General features: G+C 38.8%; 1 protein-coding gene across 1 annotated transcript in view; it reads right to left on the reverse strand.

Annotated features, from left to right (window-relative positions):
- LOC124556499 (F-box only protein 30-like) overlaps positions 1 to 25473 on the reverse strand; it is an 80810-nt gene that overhangs the window by 18787 nt on the left and 36550 nt on the right. Inside the window, exons 6-7 of the mRNA XM_047130456.1 lie at positions 23791 to 23926; positions 7716 to 7816 (exon numbers count right to left, since the gene is read on the reverse strand). Coding sequence (XP_046986412.1) covers positions 7716 to 7816; positions 23791 to 23926 — 237 coding nt within the window. The remainder of the gene's footprint in view (positions 1 to 7715; positions 7817 to 23790; positions 23927 to 25473) is intronic.

The following is a 25473-nucleotide window of genomic DNA, read 5'->3' on the forward strand; positions in this document are numbered from 1 at the left end:
TGTAAATGGAGTCATCATTTCTTCCTTGTGCCTTTGTCCCACGTATCAACATAGGGTCAGCATGGTCACTAACAGATTTGGCATGGTTAATTTAAGTGTTGGCTGGATGGCCTTCCCGTCACCACACTATTATGCACCCCCCCCCCCCCCTCACCGCCAGAATGGAATGTGGAATATGGGCACCGAAACTGCATGCATGTATTGTTATTAATGTGAAAGTGAGTAAAAGTTCTCTATATGTTTGCAAATCACGTGATTGATGTGGGACTTGGGTACCAGCCCAGTATTCACTTAATGGGATGTGAGAAACCAAAAATGGCTCTGAGCACTATGGGACTTAACTTCTGAGGTCATCAGTCCCCTAGAACTCAGAACTACTTAAACCTAACTAACCTAAGGACATCACACACGTCCATGCCCGAGGCAGGATTCGAACCTGCGAGCGTGGCGGTCGCGCGGTTCCAAACTGAAGCACCTAGAACCGCTCAGCCACAACGGCCGGCTGTGAGAAACCATCTACAATCCATATTCAGGCTGGCCAGCACACCGACCTTCACAGTTAATGTGCCAGGCAGATCCGGGCCCGATGCACCTCCCCAACCTGTAAGCAGCATGTTAACACACATGGCTGCTGAGGTGGGTAAATATTCTGCATTGAGTAACATAATTAAGTCTTAAAACTAAGATAGTTTCACACCCATCCTATTCACTGGGTCTGTGTGACTTCATCTTATAATTTAGATTAAAAGAGAGTCCAAGCCTTTTCAGGATAAAGAAAAATGTGAAACGAAACTCACCAAAAATGTGAAATCATTTTTATGAAAACAAGCACTCTGAACTAAATGAAACTTCTAGACAGATCGTGATTGCTCAACTGATTCAAAACAGTGTGTAACGAAGTCATCCTGTCAACCTCTACATGGAAGGCAAAAGAAGGTAATGTCCACAAAGCTGCCCCTTTATGTCTTGAAAGCATATTTGATGTCTTGCCCATTGCTGAGAACGTATCTAATCCAGCATCAGACTCCTCTCTTGCTAGAACCAAAGCCAATCTCGCTGAAAGGTCTGGAGAAGTGCAGAATTTAGGTATGGTAGTCAGTGGGAGCTCCAATGTTGGGTGGATGATGGAAGGCCCTTGGAGACACAGTGCACAAGTTGGGAAAGAAAGCCAGTGTCAGCTAAGTGCGTTTTCTGAGGCTCTCATCTGAGATATGGAAGAGGTCCCACCAGTAGCCACTGAGCACACTGGGTGCAGCTAGCTGCAAATTGTTCATCACTGATGCCTGCCTTCTACATTCAGGGAGAATCTCTGATTTCTGTTGGCAGCTGACTGAATTGTCATTCCCAAAAATCAGTTGTGGTCCTCTTCCTTACAACAAATGAAATATCTGAAAACAAAGGCTCATATGATTTTAGAAGAATTACTGTATGACTGAGAAATAGTGCATTGCAATCATATGATCAGTTGATAAGTTCCAACCCCATTAATATAGCAGTCCACTCACTGTTGTGACATTTGATTATTATGTATGCCAACTGATAATCCTAAAGAAATCAGTAAGACATCTTGCGAAAAGGGCACTGAAGCTTCAGGGCACAAAGTCACTGTTACACGCAAAAACAATGATGCTATCTGATTTTCACAAAATCCATTCAAGGAACATAATAGGTGCTGGTTGTACCCATGTAGAGTTGTAGAATTACTGCAGGTTACTGTAAACTACCGTAAGTAAGTGAAGACTACAGTAATTTCCCTAGTTACCTTGGTCAGTTAAGCTCATAACTGCATTTCCTGTATGTTAGGTGTGTTGCATATCTAAGGGGCATTACCTCATTTTCATTGCTCTGTTTGTGTATGAGATCAGTGTCTTCAGTGTCTTACTAGGTTCCCCCAGAAACCGGAAGTGGTGAACTGCTTAGAAACGGGATAAGGATATACAAGGGTTGCCCAGAACGTAATACACCACATTCTTTTTCTCAGCCAAAAACAATGCTACAAGTGTGAAACGTTACATATGTATTATTTGAAGTCTCCTGAGTGAGCGTGCCAAGTTTCCGTCACTTCCAACAGATAGTGTAGCTGCAGGACAGTTTCAAAATGTCATCTGTTGGTGATGTACCTTACAAGCAATGTGCCGTTATTGAATTTCTCAGTGCAGAGAAAGAAACTGTGGGAAATATTCACAAACACTTGTGCAAAGTTTATGGAGCATCTGATGTCGACAGAAGCACAGTTAGTCACTGGGCATGGAGGATGAGGTCATCAGAAGGCAGTTCAGTGGAGCTCCTACAATTTGCAGCGGTTGGGGAGGCCATCCATGGCTGTCACACCTGATGTGTTGCAGCGAGCTGATATAGTCATTTGCAAGGACAGACACATTAGGACTCGGCAGTTGGTGCTACACCTGTCAATTAGCAAAGAAAGTGTGGATGCCACTATCTGCCATCAGGACAAGGACTGATACTGACGGGGCAGTCATGCCCTTGTTTCACACTGGAGGAAGGATATAAAATGAGATGGAGATTATGTGGAAAAATAGGGTGTGTAGATAAAACACCACTCTTGTGTGTGTGTAATTCTCATTATGTTCCATAAAGAATTGCTGAAGAAGGAAAAATGCAGTGCATTAATTTCTGGGCAACCCTCATATAAACGGCTACATAAACTATGGAACATTTTTGTTCTATATAGTTATCCTCCCATCTGGTGCTTAAAAATAAGCAGTATTTATAGCGAGATTCAAATTTTCAATGTTTAATTCAGGTTTTACTCAAAAGTTATTGTTGGTTTGTAACGTGAAACATTACACTGGATGTTGTAGCAAAAATCAAGAAAAGCAACACAGTTATATTATGTAGCTCTAGAAAAAAAACATTTCCTTAAAACCATATCAAACTTCGCTCCAATACTTCATTGAACTTACATAAAACATTCTATTGTTATTCATAAACAACTTTCACACTTATCAATAATAACAGGAAACTGTTGCCTTTGATCATGATGAAGAATGTTCTATTGGGTATGGAATAACCAAAATAATTATATAGATTTGTACGCGTAAACTGTACTTGCATTGAAAGTACTCAGTATTGCTTTGGTTACATAAAAGAGCAAAAGTTATGTGGTCCACTAATTTTCATTACTTATAAAATGCAATTTATATTTTTTAAGAACATAAAATATACAATGGACTAACACCCAAGTGCATGCTGTTCTAATAATGTGCAAAACACACAAAAGGCAGAGAGAAGTCATCAGCTTCCGGTTTCCCTCTCATACACTCACTTATGTTTCTTTCCTTCCAACACTACCCATAATCCTATCATTTACTACATCATTTATGTACTGTTTTGGTAGAGTGAAACTCTATATCCAAGTCATCGAAGCAGTAATGAACAAAGGAAAAATCCAACATCAGTGAAGATCGTAGATACCATAGAAATGAAAGATGTCACCAAAGCAGAATTAAGATTAAAAGATGGAACACTGTGTAAAAATAATTATGACCCAACGGGATGCAAATGGTTGCTCATCATCCCAGTTCATTTACATACTGAAGTATTTTCATGACACTCCAATGTCAAGTCATCGGGTAGTTTCAAAGACCTTTGATATAATCAAAAGCAGATATCATTTGCCAAGTCTCAATTGAACTGTAAGACGTTTTGTAAGCCACTGTAGGGAACTGCCAACAATGGAAGCCCATGCCTTAGTATTCCCAGGACATCTCGTACCAATTCCTCCTACAGTTGCTCCACTTCATTACACTGGAATTTCCTTTTTTGGGAGGTTAATCGAGTCAACAAATGGGAATAAATGGATAACAGGTTCACTGACTACTTCATCCACTACACAGTCATCAAGGCTATAGGAACTGTCAAAGTTCTGTAAATCATGTGGTTTCTTGTGGAAGATATACTTTTGAATTAAAGTTCATTAATCATAGAAAAGTTTTTTAGTCAAGACTGGTGTCAGGAGTAATTTCATAATGCAACATCATCCACAGGATGACATCTACCTACCAGCAGCAGACAAATCTCATCACACAATGTTTTAATAAAATGTTCACAAATGTGCTCTCAATATACATAGACACTGAACAGAGACTCAAATACAATTCTGTCTGTCACAATATTCAGATACAACACAGGAAACAAAGACACTATGGGTTTTGCGCCATTTTTCCTGATCTATGGGTGAGAGGATGAAACAACAATGGATACTTTGTTCCCCCTTCAAACTGAGGATGCTTAAGATGAGTATAACAAATGAGGCAAGATAGCTGGCACGTGTATGGACAGACCTTTGCAACCTAGGCTACGGACCACAGACAGTATTATTCGCAACTGCCACATACCTTAAAGTAGCTGGTGGAGTCAGATGTAGATTCTGTTGTTCCACAACAGTAATCTTCTGATGAAGTAATTGATGATCAATCAATTGAGGAACTAGAGAGATGGTGATAAGGAATTAACAGTTACCTTAGTAAAAGTTCAAGGTCAATTTTAGGGTAGCCACTGCTACGATTCCTCACACCTTTTGTTCTCACTTATCTATTTTCTTCATTTTTCTTAAACATTTGTCCTCCTTATAAGGGAAGAGGACAAGAGAGGGTGGAGACAGTATCGTTGGCTTAGTCAGTGTCTGATTGTTCTTGTCTCCTGTAATTTGTGATATAGTGCTACTGCATTTACCATCCACAAATTGTGGGATATACTCTAATGTTGAAATCTGTCATTTTGTAACTACATTTGCTAAAAATTTACTGATGGCTTTGAAACTGTGTAAGCAGGTTTACTTTATAAAATACAATTTCAAAACTGTGATAAAGGATGTAAAAACTTTAGATGGGCGAATGACCCAAAACCTCAACTTAAGGTATCTGCTGAGTGACATTAATTTCTTGAGGCATTTTTCTTCCTTCCATCAGCAGAAAACCAATGTGTACTGCATTGTACATTTTATTAACAGTTGACTGAGACTCGTCAGGATGGTCACTGAATTACTCATGTATCAGAATTGAAGCCACATCCATCTCTCATCAGTTTTCTGCTGCATGTTGATGTCACATGCCTTGCCCTACCTCTTTGACCCTATTAACTAAGTTAACCATATAAGAGGCAGTCAAATAAAAATAGAACAGATTGGAAAAATGTAAGTAGCTGCTTATTACTTCAAAATTTTTTTCCATAACTGTTAAAAAATTTATTCTACTGTGTGATAAGACGATCAATGCCTTCATGGCAAAATGTTTGTGGTTGCCTATGGAACCATGACTGTACCCATGTGGGCCAACATGTTGCTAAGGTTGTCTCCACTACATTCCAGAAGTTTTGCTGAGAAGCCCTTACATATCCCCACACAACCCCCAGCTCTCCCCGTGTGATTTCCATATTTTTGGGTCCCTGAAGAAAGACATTTGTGGCCATCGATCTGCTTTGAGCAAAGAGGTGCATGCCTGGGTACAATCACAGTACTGTACACAACTGCAACATTTTTCAATTAAGGCATTGACCATCCCAACTCAAAGTGAGTCAAATACATTATGTTATGGTGATTATGTCTGAAATAAACAGTTTACTTACTTTTTCCATCTGTCTTATTTTCACTTGGGTACCCCTCATAATACCAGCAATGTACCTAAATGACAATGTCTTCCACATACAACTAGAAAACAAATATAATGTGTGCCTAACCACTCATTCATTTGAATTTCCCTACTATGTGATCAAAAGTATCCAGACACCTCAAAAACATAATTTTTCATATTAGGTGCATTGTGCTGCCCACCTATTGCCAGGTACTCCATATCAGCGACCTCAGTAGTCATTAAACATTGTGAGAGAGCAGAATGGGGCTCTTTGTGGAACCCATGGACTTCGAATATGGTCAGGTGATTGGGTGTCACTAGTGTCATACATCTGCACGCAAGATTTCCACACCCCTAAACACTGTTCCCAATGTGATAAGGAAGTGGAAACATGAAGGGACACTTACAGCACAAAAGCGTACTGGCCGACCTTGTCTGTTGACTGACAGAGACAACTGACAGTTGAAGAGAGTCATAATGTGTAATAGGCAGCCATCTATCTAGACCATCACAAAGGAATTCCAAACTGCATCAGGATCCACTTCAAGTGCTATGACAGTTAGGCACGAGGTGAGAAAACTTGGATTTCACAGTCGAGCGGCTGCTCATAAGCCACACATCATGCCGGTAAATGCCAAACGACGCCTCGCTTGGTGTAGGGAGCGTAAACATTTCACGATTGAACAGCGGAAAAACGTTGTGTCAAGTGACGAATCACGGTACACAATGTAGCAATCCGATGGCAGGGTGTGGGTATGGTGAATGCCCGGTGAACGTCATCTGCCAGCGTGTGTAGTGCCAACAGTATATTCGGAGGCGGTGGTGTTATGGTGTAGTCGTGTTTTTCATGGAGAGGGCTTGCACCCCTAGTTGTTTTGCAGCACAGACCTACATTGATATTTTAAGCACCTTCTTGCTTCCCACTGTTGAAGAGCTATTCCAGGGTGGTGATTGCATCTTTCAACACGATCGAGCACCTGTTCATAATGCACAGCCAGTGGCGGAGTGGTTACACGACAATAACATCCCTGTAATGGACTGGCCTGCACGTAGTCCTGACCTGAATCCTATAGAACACCTTTGAGATGTTTTGGAACGCCGACTTCGTGTCAGGCCTCACTGACCAACATCAATACCTTAGTGCAGCACTTCGCGAAGAATTGGCTGTCATTCCCCAAGAAACCTTCCAGCACCTGACTGAATGTACGCCTGTGAGAGTGGAAGCTGTCATCAAGGCTAAGGGTGGGCCAACACCATATTGAATTCCAACATTACCAATGGAGGGTGCCCCAAACTTTAAAGTTGTTTTCAGCCAGGTGTCCGGATACTCTTGATAGCATAGTGTATATGTAGTTTCATTCAATATACTGAGGCAGATTTCCCCTTCCTCTTACTTTGCTCAGTGTAGATTGTCAAGTGTGTACCTCTGCCATGTAGATGGCTGTAAGGAGTGCTTGTTTAGTGTTGTATTTTTTTTGGATCACTAAGAAAATTAAAGGGTACAAGAAGAGTGAACATCAATGCCAACGAGACCTTCTTTCAAAGAGCACCAATGGGGCCAGTCTTTAAAATCTTCATCCTACATAAAAGTCACTATAATCAGCACATGCTTTTCCTTCATTAGACTGCAAAGAGATAGGGCTTAACCTAGTATATTGAGGCACAGACTGGCAAATATGCATTTGCTGGTACTGTATCTCCGCACTTCCTGGCAAAATACTCATGTGGTTAACTTTTTACATGAACGGGCTACATCTGAATTGTGCCTTACCAGATCACCATGTATCAGTGACATCTGGTGAAGAAGTGAGTGGGGGAGGAGGGAATGGGGGAGGGAATGTATACTTAAACATACCCAGACTTAAAATACATACGCGCACCCACACACACACACACACACACACACACACACACACACACACACGCACACACAGAGAGAGAGAGAGAGAGAGAGAGAGAGAGAGAGAGAGAGAGAGAGAGAGAGAGAGAGGTGGGGTAGGTAGGAGAGAAGGAGAGGGGGAGAGGGGTGGGGAGGGGGAGGGATAGGGATAGGGAGCCACTACTGTTCATAAAAATAATTTCAATTAAATTTCTTCTAACCTTAGATATTTAACACAGTCTTACCTGACATTATAAGCACAGTGATGTAAATGGTCAGACATATTTCCTGAGTTTGTGTGAACCCAGCCCTCAATAGGGCTGAATGCAGTACTGAATACCCATTTCTGAAATTAATAAAGAAAAAATACCACTATTCAGTAAATACTTACACATATAGGTTTTTTGCACACATTACAGATGCTACTAACTATAAAGAAACAATACATTGAAAGGTAACAAAGCATATACCATAAAGTTTGAGAAACCAAACAGAAGTAGAATATTTTTCCAACTGATGTCTATAATTTTCCCATGGTTCAAAAGAATAATTAACAAAAAAGGTGAGTTACAGCAATTAACTTCTTTTTCATGTGCCTAGCCATTTCCTAGCCCATCCTCTATACAAAAATTGCTTTCCTTTATTCATTCTGTTGTTTTCTATCATCATATTAATATGAGGGCTATTTACTTTTCAACCTGTTATAGTGCCAGAAATTAAATCACATGTGAGTATCAGAATGGGTATATAAACAGAAAACAGACATACCAGTTTTTCTGCACTCTTTGCAAAAAACTCTGCTAACTTTTGATAGAAATATTATCACAGTGCCTGGCATGTCCTCATTTGATGTGAAATGTCATATGCTCAATTACATCTTTATCTCAGTAAAAAGGTGGAAGCCAAAATACAGACTGTAAAGAAGGTAATCCACCACATCCCATTCCATTCACTGAAGTATTATTAGTTACTTAGTTGATGCTGTAGCACATAGTCAAATACTGTTACGGTACCTTTATTTGTTTTCAATGGATGCATGTAGTCTTAGGAACAACTCAGTATACAGTTACTTCATACAGTTGTCAATGGAATTACATTCTTTGGCTTACACAAATAAGGAACTACAGGACACTGTACCAATGTGGTTTGACAGACACAAAGGTGCTCGTCTTTTACAGATGGGGTATTAAAGCTAGAACACCACAAAGACATATGTCCCAGTCACCAATACAATATGCCCACCAATGGCTGATACTGACCACGACTCAAGAGGTGCTACAGATTGTAGTGAACCATCATCAACAGGTGCATGTGTGGCATGTCATGTGGGTCAAGCCATTTGCAGCAACGAAGCCAGACAGGCAGTATGATTCAATCTAGTGCAGTCTGCTTTTGAGCTACTACCAATCATGCCACTCTGCTTATTGGATTTTGTCTGCATTGTACTTAGACTTTCTTGTTCTCGTTATTGTCTTTCATTTAGTGTTCTGCTCTGAATTACATCTACACATCAAGGGCTGACAGAAAAACTATGATGGCTATTTATAAATGAGTATATGTTTAGCAACTTTGATAAGGTGACAGATTTGCTGCAGTATGGTTTTCACTTCCACAACTGTCTTCTGCCTACCAGTGTTTTGAAACCATTTCTATGCACTCAACAGTTGTGGTTGTTTGTAGGCAAACCTAAATTTATACAGACAGATTTATTGTAGAAACATATCCCAATGTGTCAACCACTTTCAACCCATCAACATGTACAAAAGAACAGCAGTTTCTTTTCAGTTGCCACTTTATAGCGAACACTATGTTGGGATATATTGAGTTCATATTTTGCACAAACTGTTATTTGTGTCTTTAGTGCAGCCAAAATGCAATTGCGTATCTATATAGTGAAAGGTAAATAAAACAGCAGACTTCCATATAGCTGATTTCAATACTTCCTTTCAATTAACAGTATTATTATCATTATTATTATTATTATTATTATTATTAGTAGTAGTAGTAGTAGTAGTAGTAGTAGTAGTAGTTGTTGTTGTTGTTGTTGCTGTTGCTATCAGTGTCGTCACCATCAGTAGTTTGATGCAATTCTCCAACGTTGTGTATTCTGTGCTATTATCTTCATATTCACATAAATATTGCAACCAACAGCCACCTTAACCTGTTTCCTTTAGATAAACCTTGGCTTCCCTCTACAATTTTTATCCCTCACACTTCCCTCCATAATAAAATTTGCTATTCTTTGATGTCTCAGGATGTATTCTATCAACTGATTCTGTCTTTTACTCAAGTTGTGTCCTAAAGTTCTTTTTCTCCCCAATCTGAATCTGTGCCTCTTCATTAGTTATTAAATCTACCCATACTACATGCAGTATTCTTCTGTAACACAACATTTGTAAAATGTCTGTTCTCTTCTGATCTACACTGCTTGTCACCCATGTTTCACTTACATAATCCACCAACCCAATTATGGGACCTAACATTCTGAGCCATACAAAATCAGTTCCCCCCCCCCCCCCCCCCCCCTGTTGAAAACATCCTTCTGAATAATTCCCGACCTAAGATCCAAATGGGGGACTCTTTCTGCTCTGTAATATTTTCCTAGAGAAGATGTCATCATCATTACAGCAAGCTCCATGCCATCAGGAAATATTTAACAGCTATATTTTCACTAGTTTTCAGCTGCTTGCAGTACCAACATAACAGAGTAATGTTGCTTCATGTCAAAAGGCCATGTCAGTTACTCATCCAGACTGTTGTTCCTGCTACTACTGAATATGCTACTGGCCCTCTTCATGAGCTATATGTCAGCTAGACCTCTCCACAGATACCTCTCCAATGTGGTTGTACCTATGGTGTGGCTATCTGTATTGTTGAGTCATGCAAGCCATCCCACTGTGTTAAGGCCCATGGTCCATGGTTCAAGGAGGGTTTAATTAGTACACGCACTTTCTGTTTTTTGAGAAGTCACTTAAAAGATGTCTTGAGAACAGCCTGCTTGCTTAATTTCTGTTTGAAGTTTTCTCTGTTTTACAACTGATACAAATGTTGATCCTATCAACAATTTCTTGACTCTGTCCTTGCTTAACATTTTGACTGCTAATTCCATCAGCTGACAGGATGTGAAAATTTTGGTAAACTGATGATCCTGCCATTTGGCGAGATATGATTTCTCCAAATTTTAAATATGAAATCACATATGCAGATGACATCATCAGTCTTCACTCTGTAGTTTCTAAAACAGCTGATAAATGGCAGAAATGCTGTGCCTAAAGAAGCTGGTAGATTGCGTTTGTTTTATGCAAACAAGCTGGTGGAGAATGGTAGTTGTTCATTCAGTATATACAGAAATGAATGATGAAGCTTCATGTTTTCTTACCGACAACAAAATTCTGTGTGAATTGGAGGAAGATTTTATAGAAAATTACAGTGAGAATGACAATACCAATGATTCAAATGATCTTGATATTAAGCAAAGAACTGTGCCAAACTTAAAATGACTATTTCTACTTTTCATTTCGTAAAACATTTGTTGAAACACTTGTTCATATTACTTTCTGATGTCTCGTCATTTCTGAACTGTGATACAGTTTCTTTAAAAATTTGTCGAAGGATCAGAAAATACAGAAAGTAATTCCGCGACGAACGTAGAACCACAAAACATCAGTTCTGACAATCTTGAAAGGAGGATAAGACAATGGAATGCACAACAAAAAATTATACTGATTCTAAAGAAAGATGGACTGATACAGACTCCTTAATGAATATAGACATATTTAGTGCAGGTGACAGCGTCAGATTTGTGTGAACTGGATGTAGATAGTTCTGTTAATATTTTTTTTTCCATGTTTAATGGACAATGGCTTTCTTGCTCATTTCAAAGAGCAGACTAATCTTTATTCTAGACAGGAGATAAGGAAACTGACTGTGCAAGCCAGTTCACTTCTTCATGTATAATATCTGGTTGGGACCCTCCAATGGGGGTGGGGAATCTTGGCTATAATTTTCCAGGCCAGCATCAGCCAAAACCCCCTTAAGTAAGATCAGTGAAACCAAGGTTCTTGTCTCTCTTGCCCAAATTTATTCAGCAGAAACAGATTCCTCCAGATCATGTCAAACTTTCACCTGAATGATAATTCAATGGAAAACAAGCAAGGTGAACCAGGATATGACCTACTACAAAAGGTATATCCTCTAATTGAAACTATTTATTTAGTGTTTCAGCATGTGTATCTGCCCACCAAAACATATCAATCAATGAAGGTGTGTGTAAATATAGGGCAGAATTTATTTCAAGCAGCACTTGCCATAAAATCAGGCAAATATCACAAGAAATTATGCATGGTGTCAGTCAGATTTTGGTTATATATGGAGTTTTGACATTTTTTGTGGCCAAAGTAATTTTGCAGCTGACACTGTGAAAAGACTACTTGACACCTAATTGGGTAAGGGGCTTACATTATTTACCAACAAAGCCCTAGTCTCATGAGAGAGCGGGGAGTAGACAGGTCTTATTGGAACTGTAAGAATAGGAAGAGATTGCTTTAGACTTTGAAATCATCTGGCGTACAAAGACAGGAACAGATGTACCAGCGGAATAGGAATCTTATAGCAGTATGCTGAAAAGACAAAAGATATGTATTCATGCTAACTACTAGGCACTGAGTGGAAATAGTAAGTTATGAAGACAGAAGAGGAAAACCAAAATATAAAAACAGTTGGGGTTGATCTGTATGATCACAAGGCATTGTTTGGGGGCTTCTGAGCACAGAATAGCGAAATGGTGCAAGAAAATTGCATTACAGCAAAGCATTTCCTGGAGGGAAAAAGGAAGTCCACCTTCACCAGATAAAATCGGAATTCAGAGGATGTGCAAAGTACGTTCAGACAAAGGCTGCAAGAAAATACTCTACATGCCAGAGCAGTTGATACAAAATCACCATGTGCAAAGGTCCTCGTTTCACAGTGTATCACAAAAGAAAAAATACATTGTGAAAAAAATTTAACAACTTATAATTATGATTTTAAGATGTAAGTTTTCAATTATTTAATGTATAATAGTAGAATGTTATAACCAGGATGGCAATCAAAAATTATCTTCACTTTGATAAACATTTATATATTTTGCAAAACCTAATATTCATTACAAAATACAAAAAAACTAAATGTTCAAAGAAACTGGACATATGTTAGAAGAAGTAGTTCCAGCCTTTCATAAAAGGTTAGTATCACAGTTAAATGTTTGCTAGTCTTCTTAATAAAAAATATTAAAGAACCACAAAAATGGTCAGCATTCTAAGAAGTGGCAAGATTTATGTGGATGGCAGTCAAAGTGTTAATGTGGCATGTTTCCAACCTAAAGACAATATGGGCATAAAGATGTGGAACAAAAACTTTTATTTATTTTTGTTACTTTTCTGTCTGTTATATAGGTTTATCACTTGGTCACAATACAGTTATTGCAGTGTAGTGAACACTTTCTTTCTCTCTCTCTCTCTCTCTCTCTCAGAGACGGGTGAGGGGGGCAGGGGTGGAGGGTGAGAGGGGGATAGAAGTTTGGAAGAAAGTAATAGAAGTTCTAAGTTTGGTGCTATTGATAAAACCCTCAAACATTTTTACATTTCAATATTATTCACATTGTTCTCTACTTGTAATTTACTTCTTTACTTCCCAACTCTCATCAGTAGCAATAGTTTTAACATTAAACTTGAACAAGGAATACTAACACCTCACTTACTTCAGTAAATAGAAAAGCAGGTTACACATCCCAATGTTTACAATCCACAACAGACTACTTGTAAGGTGCATTTAAAACATTCAGTGAAAAATATCGAAAACAAAAAACATGGAAGATATGAAAGATATACATTTTTGCCTATAGAGTAATCTCCATCGCTGTTAAAAACTGTCAGTGAAGGCATCATTTGGAATCAGTCAAAGCATTGGTGTCAAACTCTGTCAACATCTGTCAAATTGTGATGCAGACAGTTGTGAACCTCGCTGGCACTCTACACTACACCAGTGATCATGGCTTGGGGCGAAAATGGATTTCTGGCACACATGTCAATAAATCTACAGGAGTGTATTTGTGTCACATGAATTTGGAACAGCTATTCCACTTACTCAAATCTCTGAATGATGCTGATAACAATGTCCTCATTAATCCACAGTTTGTCATTTCAGTCTTATTGACAGTCACTAATTTTGTGCCAGCATCTGTTAACACATAAATCATATTGTCATTTCTCTTCTTGACAACTGACTAAAATGTGAAGCATGCCAACAATTTCCTTTCTGCCCTGAAAATATTCAGACCAGACAAACATGAATTCTGATGTTGGCTTCTGTTTCATGCATTTGCACCAACATTGCATGCCATTTCTGCAATTTTAATAAAAGTATGTTTATGCATTGCTCCATTACACTGTGACAATTCTTCACCCTTACTACATTTTACTGGCTGCAACAAGCAAATCTGCTTCACATTTGTGTGTTCAGCATTACATGAGGCTTTGACACAACTCTTCATGCACATTTACATGCATTTTGAAAACATATATTGGTTCATTCATCGAACCATTTACACGTATGAACTGTAACTCACCACAATTCACAAAACACACATAAAAATGGTATAAAAGGCCAAAACTACAACAAACAACATTTATGTCTAGTTTCACTGACAACTGCCATTTCTGTAAGTAGCTGGAAGTTAACAGTACCTAATTTGTACCAAATCAATGCAAAAACTCCATAATGACAAGTTTTTGAAAGTTTATCGGTGCTCAAATCCACTTTGAATGAGACTGACTAAAATTTTAAGTTTTATTTGACTTTATACTAATGAGTGTCATTATGAAAAAACAGAATTAATATTCACATAAATAATTACATTTTACAAAAGACAAAATTTTCATAGCAACTTTTCATTAGAGTTTAATACCTATTGATGGCCAAGACTTACCTGAAATCACTTTCTCTGAACTCTGGAGTGATTTAAAAAACACATAAGACAAGAAACCCAGAGCATGACCTGAACTAAGATTCCTCTAGTTACAGGCAGAGACCTTAGCATGAGGTTTGTCAGTTTTCTCCTAATAATTTAAAAGTGAGTGACAGAAGTAAAATGGCTTTGAAATTCAGAAGTTTTTCCTGTTTCCATATCTGAACAATGGAATGATAAGACCCCTTGGCCAATCTTCAAAGAATTTCTCACACTTTTCAGATGGCAGAAAATACTTTATTCATTCATTTAACAGCAGTGGGAATGAAGTTTCTTACGACAACATCATTGTACAAAATTTTCTCCACCTGTTTGTCACTTAACACAGAATTAAAATTTTAGATAACATTTCACTGATATTTATCATTAGTTATCACACGTAGGGGTTCTTTTCCTTCCTCTCTTTAGTTTAGTCTTTTAGCATTGCTATCTCTATCTTTGGACTATCATTAATATTTTTTACCATATTTGCCATACAAAACATAGTGTTTTAATTTATAGTCATTCAGTTACAGATAATGTGTTCTGTATATTCAATCTAATGTTCCGTGAATAATCTGATTCACACAGATACTGTCTCAGCAATCCACTAAGCTCTGAGTCCATGTCAGTTTGAGTATTTGTGTCCATTATCACAGTGGTGTCCACTGACATTTCATTCTTCCTCTTCCAGTTATCCAAACAACACTATACACCTACACTTTGCCAGACAGGCAACAACAGAATGAAGCTGATTACATACTTTGTAACCAGAGGTGGAAGAGTGCTGTCTAGTCAACTACAACTGGATCTGGAGCTAATTTTGGATCAGATCATGAGCTCTTAATTGCAGAATTCTGGTTGAAACTGACAAAAGTAGCCAGAGCTATTCCATCTTAAAGATACAACCTTAATAGCATACCTTCTGATTATCCAGTAGAAGTCAAAAACACATTTAATGTATTAGAGTTAGAAGACACAACAGAAAAATACATTCCAAACATAAAGAATATCAAGAATGCCAGATGGTTACTGGATGAGGCATTGCAAATTGCAGATGAAAGAAAAAAGCAAAAATCAAAATGGATGGATCAGTAACTTTTAAATTAAATACAAAGTTTCAGAAATTAGCCAGAAAAGAGAAGAATATTTTCTTAAATGAATAGTGCTAAGAGGTTGAAGAGGGTAGGAGAATGAGGAAGACAAGGGATCTTTACAAGAAAACTAAAGACATCAAAGGTGGAGATGCTGAGTTGCAGATAGGTACAACAAAAAGACCATCTCATTTGTGACAGTCTTTTTGTTGGGCCTACCTGTGACTCAGCATCGCCGCTATATGGTGAGTATCAACTTACCTTTTCATAATGCTGTTACATTCCATCCTGGATTTTCCACTGTTTGAAAGACATCAAAGGAAAATGCCAGGCAAAAATTGGAATGATAAAAGACAGAAATAGTAAAGATCTAACAGAAGCAGAGGACATTAAAGAAAGAAGGGCATAATATGTAGAAAATCTATATAAGAAAGAATTAGATGATGATGATGGAGTCAATGTGATTTTAGAAGCAGAGCAAGGTGTTTTAGAGATTGAGGTCAAGTCAAATGGGCCCTATAAAGTACTGTTAAAAACAAGGCTAGTGTACTTGGAATTCCTGCAGAAGTGTTCAAACTCATTGGAAAGAATGCAGTGAAAGTGTTGCATTCAATATGTCAGAAAATATGCAGAACCCAACAGTGGCCAAAAGACTGGAAAATCTCAGTATTCATCCTGATTCCAAATAAGGGAATTTCTAAAGAATGTTCAAATCACTGAACAATTGCACTCCTCTCTCATGCTAGCAAAGTCATGCTTAAAATCTTACAAAATAGACTTCGCCAGTATATAGACTGAGAACTACCTGAAGAACAAGCTGGATTTTGTAAAGGAGGAGGGTCCAGAGATCCAATTGCTAACATACAATGGATTATGGAGAAGGCAAGATAATTCCAGAAAGGTGTGTATCTCTGCTTTATTGATTATGTTAAAGTCTCTGACTATGTTGACCACAACAAATTATGGGAAGTACTAAAAAACATGGGAGTACCAGATCACCTCATTTACCTCAAGTGGCATTTATACTCTGACCAAGAAACCATGGTGAGAACCATATATGGGGCAACTAAAAGGGTCAAGATTCAAAAAGGAGTACAGCAAGACTGCAGTATGTGGAGCACATTATGAGGAATGTCAGGTTAGATGAAGAAGAAATCAGAATTAAAATAGCTGGGATAAATAGAACCTTACATAAGCAGATGATGCCATACTAATGGCAGAAAATGAAGAACTGTTAAAAATCCTCTTACTGAAGGTGAAAGATGAGAATACAAAGTCTGGTCTAATCTCAAATATCACGAAAATGAAAATTATGGCGACTACACATATCACTTCATGGCAAATACAAAGAGAAACAATGGAGGTAGTTTCTATGTTCAATTATCTCTGCTCCCAGATTGCTGCTGATGGTGATGCAGCCACGAAACCAAGAGACGTTTCTTACTTGGCAGAAAGGCAATGTCCAACCTTGTCAATGTTTTGAGGAGTAGAGAAATAAATTTAACAACAAAGATCTATATAATATTTGTTTTGGTCTTTTCAGTTGTGTGATGTATGGATGTGAGACCTGGACCATAAGGAAGGCTGAATGGTGTAGAATAGACACCTCTGAATTGTGCTGTTGGAGGAAGCTCCTTAACATTCCATGGACTTCAAAGAGAATGAATAGGTCAGTATTACAGCAAATAAAACCAAAGTGCTCCTTGGAAGGTCTGATTCTGAAACAAAAACTCACTTAGCTTGGGCACATTATGAAAAGACATGATTCACTGCAAAAGAAGTTAATGCTGGGGCATACTGAAGGCACAAAGAGAAGAGGGGGCAAAGGATGAGACGGACAGACATCACATAAGTAATGGATTTCAACATGGAAAGTCTGTGAGAGGAAGCAAGATCGTGGAGGGTCGGAATTGGCTAAACGAATAGAGATAGAGATAGATAGAGAGAGAGAGAGAGAGAGGGGGGGGGGGGGGGGGGAGGGGAGGGGGGATGCATCCTATGTGTGTTTTCTGTTTTCTTTAAAGTGTATCCTTATGTTTTCTTTAAAGTGTATCCACGTACATGCATATGTCATATGATGTGCATGCCCAGAATGTAATCTTATCTAGCCGTGAGTAAAGCTGATGTGTTCTAAATATGTAGCTTCACAGAAAAATATTGCAACCATAATAAACTTTCCACCAAGCCTCCTCAGAAACTTTATCATCACACTTTTATGTCAACACATTAGAGAACAAGTACAGATATGTCATCAATATAATAAACTCTTCCAGAGTAAAACACTTTTGGGAAGTTACCAACTGTGCACAGGCAGGGTGACGACTCCAGCGAGTGACCAAACAATGTAAATTGCCCTGAAGATGACCCCATTGTGGGTTGAAACCAGTTGGCGGCAAAATAAATAATGTGATTGTGACTGTCATTTTGAATAACTGATTATAAGTAAATTAATCGCTGTTTATCTCCATACAACTATGTTGTTAAAAACTTTTGGGAAGTCTTAACAAGTGCACTTCAGTGCTCATTTCTTACGGCAGTGGAAGATGTTAGCATACTTGTATACAAAGCTATCTTTTAACTGGATGGCAGCTGGTGAAGCAAACTGAAATGACAAATGACCTCCAACTTTTTGACAAGGGCAATTAAGCCCAGTAGATGCCTGCAACATGTTTATCAAGATTACGTGAGTTCTGGATGTCACAAAAGCATCAATGTCTGACATGACTGTGGAAAACAAGGCTAATGAGAAAGATCATAACCAAAAAGTACTAGTACACAAAAACTAATCCTTAGTGACAAAGGGCTTTGTGAATACAGAGAAAGCAAGCTGCACAACATTATGTGTGTTTCATACAAACAGAATGGGACTTCAGGCAGAAGTCAATGAACTGAAAATGGATTCTGAATCAGATAGCGTGTACTTCAGAGAACATCATATTCTATGGGAACTGATACAGATATGAATGGTGGGCTCCATGTGGTCCCCAAGTCGAGCAGTGACCATAAACCATTAAATCATCAAATATGCAGCAACCAGTCGCAAAATCATGTTTTATTTATTCACTTTTGCAAATCGATTTCAACTGATTAACAGCCATCATTTGATGTTTAACCTCTGCTTAAGACAGTATTACTACTCAGAGCACATATTGGTTGATAGCACCGGCTATTAATCAGTTGAAATCGATTTGCAAAAGTGAATAAATAAAACATGATTTTGCGACTGGTTGCTGCATATTTGGTAATTTTAGATACAGATATATTCTCTTTATCTCTTTTTCCAGTACACTCTGCGTATGAGAGAACCCTAATTTATTCTGGAGAAAAAAATCCTCTCAAACAGGCTGAACTTTTTAAAATTATTGCTGTGAAGAGATATTTTAGTGTGAAGCTAGCTAAATAAAAATTTTAGTAATAGCATTTGCTGTTTTAACTTCAGAAATTTTGAAAGTACACTAACTTTTCTTTTTTAAGGGGGAGGGGTATGTATGAGGACTTTAATGTAGACTTGAGTATTCTCTGACAAAGATGAAGGGAAGAGCACGTCTCCAAGTCCTCACTCGATTTGTTTTCCATAGTAATTTTCCCAACAATACTATACATAAGTAGCAGTGTAGTGCCGAAATTTCGTTAGTAGATAAGACCAATATGAAAGGTTACTAATAATCAGGTTATGGGGTACTGATCTTAGCAGTTGAAGATTTTAAGACAAAGGCTTTTCAACAGAAAATGTTGTATATACTTTCACTGATCAAATGTTAAATGCTCTGAATTATCGAACGTCACCCATTGGGATATTTTGTGATCTCTCAAATGCTTTTGGCTTGTGAATCATGAAATTATTCTAGATAAGCATATGTATTGGGGTATGAGTGGGGCAGTGCATGAATGGTTCATATTTAACTGGAAGAATGCAGTAGGTTGAAATTAACGATACAGATAGTCTGCAATAATCAGAAGAGTAGTCAAACTGGGGAGGTATCAAGAATGGTGTCCCACAGGATTTTTTCTTGGGTCCCTTATTGTTTTTAAAATACATTAATGACTTGCCACTCTATATTCATGAAGATGCAAAGCTAGTTCTTCTTGCTGATGATCCAAGTATAGTACTCATACCCAATAAACAAGAATTAGCTGAGGAAATTGTAAATAATGTCTTTCAGAAAATTATTAAGCAGCACTCTGCAAATGGGCTCTCAATAAATTTTGAGAAAACACAGTATATACAATTCTGTACAGTACACGGCATAACACCATTGATAAAAAATAGACTTTGAATAGAAGTCTGCCGCTAAGGCAGAACATTCAAAATTTCTGGGTGTGTGCACTGATGAGAAATTGAATTGGAAGAAACACTAACAGTTTCACCCACTTATGCCATTAGGATTATGGCAAATTTTGGTGATAAACATGTCAGTAAATTAGCCTCCTATGCCTATTTTCATTCACTGTTTTCATATGGCATCATATTTTGGGGTAATTCATCATTAAGAGAAAAATTATTCATCACACAAAAGTGTGTAATCAGAATAATAGCTGGAGACCACCCAAGATCACCTTGCAGACATTTATTTAAGGAACTCGAGATATTCACAGTATGTGCACAATACATATATTCGTTTATGAAATTCGTTAATAGCCCATCAACCGATGACCTCAGCAGTTTGGTCCCATAAGACCTTACCATTAATAACCCATCCCATTTCAAAAATAATAGTAAAGTGCATAGCTACAACACTAGAAGAAAGGATGACCTTCACTATTCTGGGTTAAACCTGACTTTGGCACAGAAAGGGGTGAATTATGCTGCCACAAAAATGTTTGGTCATTTGCCAAATAGCATTAAATGTTTCACAGATAGCCTAGCTGCATTTAAAAGCTAATTAAAAGAACTTCTGAATTATAACTCCTTCCACTCAATACATGAATTCTTATATATGAATGAGTAAGTGAAAAGAAAATCATGTAAAGAAGGCTTATGTTAAACTGACATTTTCCCTGTCATTACGAAATGTCATATTCATGATCTGCGAAATAAGTATTAACGTAATGTAATCGAATCAAGAAACTTGTTGCAACCTTGTGATATGGATTAATGACTGGAAGAGAATAACTTTAGCAGACAAGTCATCCCTTACTTTCGTACCCACAAGTCACATTCCACTCGCCCTACAGTTCCTTTAAATGGCTAAATTGCAACAGTGTTTATGTGAATAAGGATGTCATGTAAAATTTCTGCGCAATTAGTGAAAGTGGTGGTGCAGCATACAACACGATGTACTCGCATCCTGAAGGAGACATATTCACATTCCTGCCCAATCTACACTCCTGGAAATGGAAAAAAGAACACATTGACACCGGTGTGTCAGACCCACCATACTTGCTCCGGACACTGCGAGAGGGCTGTACAAGCAATGATCACACGCAAGGCACAGCGGACACACCAGGAACCACGGTGTTGGCCGTCGAATGACGCAGCTGCGCTGCATTTGTGCACCGCCGCCGTCAGTGTCAGCCAGTTTGCCGTGGCATACGGAGCTCCATCGCAGTCTTTAACACTGGTAGCATGCCGCGACAGCGTGGACGTGAACCGTATGGGCAGTTGACGGACTTTGAGCGAGGGCGTATAGTGGGCATGCGGGAGGCCGGGTGGACGTACCGCCGAATTGCTCAACACGTGGGGCGTGAGGTCTCCACAGTACATCGATGTTGTCGCCAGTGGTCGGCGGAAGGTGCACGTGCCCGTCGACCTGGGACCGGACCGCAGCGACGCACGGATGCACGCCAAGACCGTAGGGTCCTACGCAGTGCCGTAGGGGACCACACCGCCACTTCCCAGCAAATTAGGGACACTGATGCTCCTGGGGTATCGGCGAGGACCATTCGCAACCGTCTCCATGAAGCTGGGCTACGGTCCCGCACACCGTTAGGCCGTCTTCCGCTCACGCCCCAACATCGTGCAGCCCGCCTCCAGTGGTGTCGCGACAGGCGTGAATGGAGGGACGAATGGAGACGTGTCGTCTTCAGCGATGAGAGTCGCTTCTGCCTTGGTGCCAATGATGGTCGTATGCGTGTTTGGCGCCGTGCAGGTGAGCGCCACAATCAGGACTGCATACGACCGAGGCACACAGGGCCAACACCCGGCATCATGGTGTGGGGAGCGATCTCCTACACTGGCCGTACACCACTGGTGATCGTCGAGGGGACACCGAATAGTGCACGGTACATCCAAACCGTCATCGAACCCATCGTTCTACCATTCCTAGACCGGCAAGGGAACTTGCTGTTCCAACAGGACAATGCACGTCCGCATGTATCCCGTGCCACCCAACGTGCTCTAGAAGGTGTAAGTCAACTACCCTGGCCAGCAAGATCTCCGGATCTGTCCCCCATTGAGCATGTTTGGGACTGGATGAAGCGTCGTCTCACGCGGTCTGCACGTCCAGCACGAACGCTGGTCCAACTGAGGCGCCAGGTGGAAATGGCATGGCAAGCCGTTCCACAGGACTACATCCAGCATCTCTACGATCGTCTCCATGGGAGAATAGCAGCCTGCGTTGCTGCGAAAGGTGGATATACACTGTACTAGTGCCGACATTGTGCATGCTCTGTTGCCTGTGTCTATGTGCCTGTGGTTCTGTCAGTGTGATCATGTGATGTATCTGACCCCAGGAATGTGTCAATAAAGTTTCCCCTTCCTGGGACAATGAATTCACGGTGTTCTTATTTCAATTTCCAGGAGTGTATATAAACTAAGTTTTTCGTAATTTTCATATATCACTGTAGTGAATGCCATGATGGTTTCTTCAAAGTGTCCACTGCCGATTCCTTCCAACTCCCTCCCACATAATTGTGCAATGTAGGCTGGTTGTACCCCTCCAATGACTGCTGCATCACTGGAACAACACACTAACTGTCCTTCCTTCCCTTCTTGTGCACATAAATCTTTATAGTAATTCATTCTAGGAGTGTGTGCACAGGACTTCATTACTATTTTTATTTGTCTGAAATCATTTAAGGAATGCACAAAAAACTTTAATCATTAAGGCTAGAGCAGAATGTGAATATCACCTCTTTCTAATATGTGTACATTGTATTACACACTGCAATAACCTGCTCATCTATTTGCAGAATTTCACAGTGATTAAGTGCTTCCTGCAGTGCAGACATTTCCCTCAATGAGACCACTATCTTTCATGCAACTCATTCTCAGTTCTGATTGTCAAGTGGATAGTGAGCAGAGAATTGGACAAACTTTCTGCTTCTTCACTGGTAATGGAGTTAAATGGCTCATTGTGTGACAAATGACACAAGACACTGAGTGTATTCTGAAATTTCATGCATATGTACAACATTCAGAGGTGTCCACTGCATATTAATTATGTTCAGTTTCATATTATCCATTTTTCAGATGGGAGGTAGTGGTTCCTGTAATTTATGGGTAACAATTATTTACATTTAACCACTTTAATAGCATTTATAATTTTCTTCTGCATGGGTGTATACAGCGTGCTTCGCAGGAAATGTTGCAAGATGAGGATGCTTAATGACTGTGCTCTCCACAATTATGTAGGGCATGTGATTTTTAAATTAATTACAATGATGTAATCACATATATTACTGGTGATGTGCTTGAGAATGGACTATGCTCAAAACCGGTAGTGTGAAAAATAAAAAAAATAATACACAGTCTGGTGGGAAAATGTTGTTCTTCAATATAATTAAACTATGTATTTCAAGAGACAATATTCTCTTCATAAGGTTGTTGACAGTTTGTGGAAGATTTTGTATAAAATGAATATCCACAGTCCAAAGTGTTTTTTTTATTTTATTTAATTGAACGCCACAAACTGAGTGTCAGCAACCTGATGATGACAGAATTCACTCTTGAAATGCAAGGATAAATTTTATCAGTACTATCATAGTGGCCAAATGCAAATAATTATTGCTGAATTATCTTCATCCATATGCAACAATCATTTCTATAATTACCTATGGTTATGAAATTACATCACATACAATATTCCAACAATAAATGAGAACAGTCTTAAAATAGTGCATCACCACTGGCACTAACACTACAGAAACTCAAGAATGTTTAACTACTGTAAATATTAAGAGTGTGAACTTCTGCTGGAAATAAATCATGTGGCACATACAGAAGAACTGGTATTTTCAACAAAAACTTCATTTTAATATTATATGTTAAATTAGGTCTCAAACTATATATAACTGAATTATTACCACTTTGCTGGTCACCCAAGAAACTCTTCCATTGACTAAAATTTTGTTCCACTGCTGCAAAATTATGCCTCTTTCTTTCAGACGAGAGAAACATACACTTCTCAGGCGACGACAGGTCTTTGAGAGATTGCACAAGCTGTTGGACAAAAATTGGCATATGACAGACTGACCAATATACACGTTCTCGAAGTCTATTCTATCTTCTTCCTTTATAATACTACCATAGCGCCATCAAAATGTATTCAATTTCAGACTAATCTCTGTTACCAATATTGATTTTTTTTAAGTTTTGTTAAATTCTGACCAGCTTTAAACAGTCAGAAGACAAATACATTTTTCAGATGGTTAAAAATACTTTTTGCTCATTTAAGTACAAATGAGAATATTTTAAAGAAATTTACTTTTAAATAAATCTTTTCTTAATTACTCTGTGTAATTATCTGTATGCTATGTGTGCATGTACAACCTCTAGGATAGCTTTGCACCCTATCTATATCAAGCTGATGCAAGCAAGGCAGTTTAGACTCAACTTATTTTTACATGGTTACAACTTGCTGCTGTTCACCAGAATGAGAAATATATCATGTTTATATTATATTTCCTGCCATTTGTTTTTAATCCCATACTGTAGTAGATAGAAATGTTTTTCTTTTTCTTTTACTTCTATTGTAGATTCTGAAGATGTCTACTGTCTAGCTAAAATCGGTAATTCTGTTCAAAACAATTTGTGGTCAAGATAATAATACAAAAATTACATACATTTATGATAGCAGTCCAAATCAACGTTTTATGGGAAATTCAACTCAAATTATAATACCAGCAGAAGATTACAACTTACCACCAGCTATAGATTGGGAGACTCAAGTGATTATGGCATGTAGTAAGGAGAGGGAATTGTATGATATCTGTAGACTTCCTGTGTGTCTGTCTGGGTCACATAAGTTCTCTACAATATTTTGGCAAATACAATCAGTGCAGTCTTCAGTTAATTCATAATGACTGCTACTCTGCCCATGTCAGTGTCCTATATATGTTGACCATTATCACCTCCACAAATCTGTTCTGCTCCTATCACTACCTGTGCAACTGACCCAGTGGGTGGTGGTGGTGGTGGTGGTGGTGGTGGTGACCCCCAGCTTCTAACTGTGGTTTCCAATGTCCACAGTACTGTTGTGGGTTGCGCACCTCACTGTATGTCAATGCTTTGCTCTTCTTTGACACAGTACAGGGTTACAACCCTGACTCAGTTGTAGGATGCTGTCTTTCTTAATTAGATCATCTCACCCTAGACCCTAACTTCAAATGGCTCCTTTGATCTTGCAGTTCCAGAAGGAAGGACGTTGCTCAGGTATCTTGGTTTTGTTGTAGTCTATAGTATGACCAGTTTTATACTACAGTCAGCCATGAGTGATTTGACAGTCTGGCATGACTCAGTGTGGTGTATATATTCATAGCACCTCTCTTCTAATTAGCAAATGCTTTTCCTATTGTATATCTTGTCACAATGGCCGTGGATTTCCCAGACCCTGGCTTGAGGAGGCTTAGGTCATCCATTACTGAACCTACCAATGTCAAAGTTAGGGGGTGGACTGAAATACACATTTGACACTGTGTTACTATAAGATTCTGCTTACTTTTCTGGAGGTATTTCCAACAAATAGGACACATGCTAGTGATTTGCAG

Source organism: Schistocerca americana, chromosome X (genome assembly GCF_021461395.2).
Source record: "Schistocerca americana isolate TAMUIC-IGC-003095 chromosome X, iqSchAmer2.1, whole genome shotgun sequence".
Taxonomy (NCBI): Eukaryota; Metazoa; Arthropoda; class Insecta; order Orthoptera; family Acrididae; genus Schistocerca; species Schistocerca americana.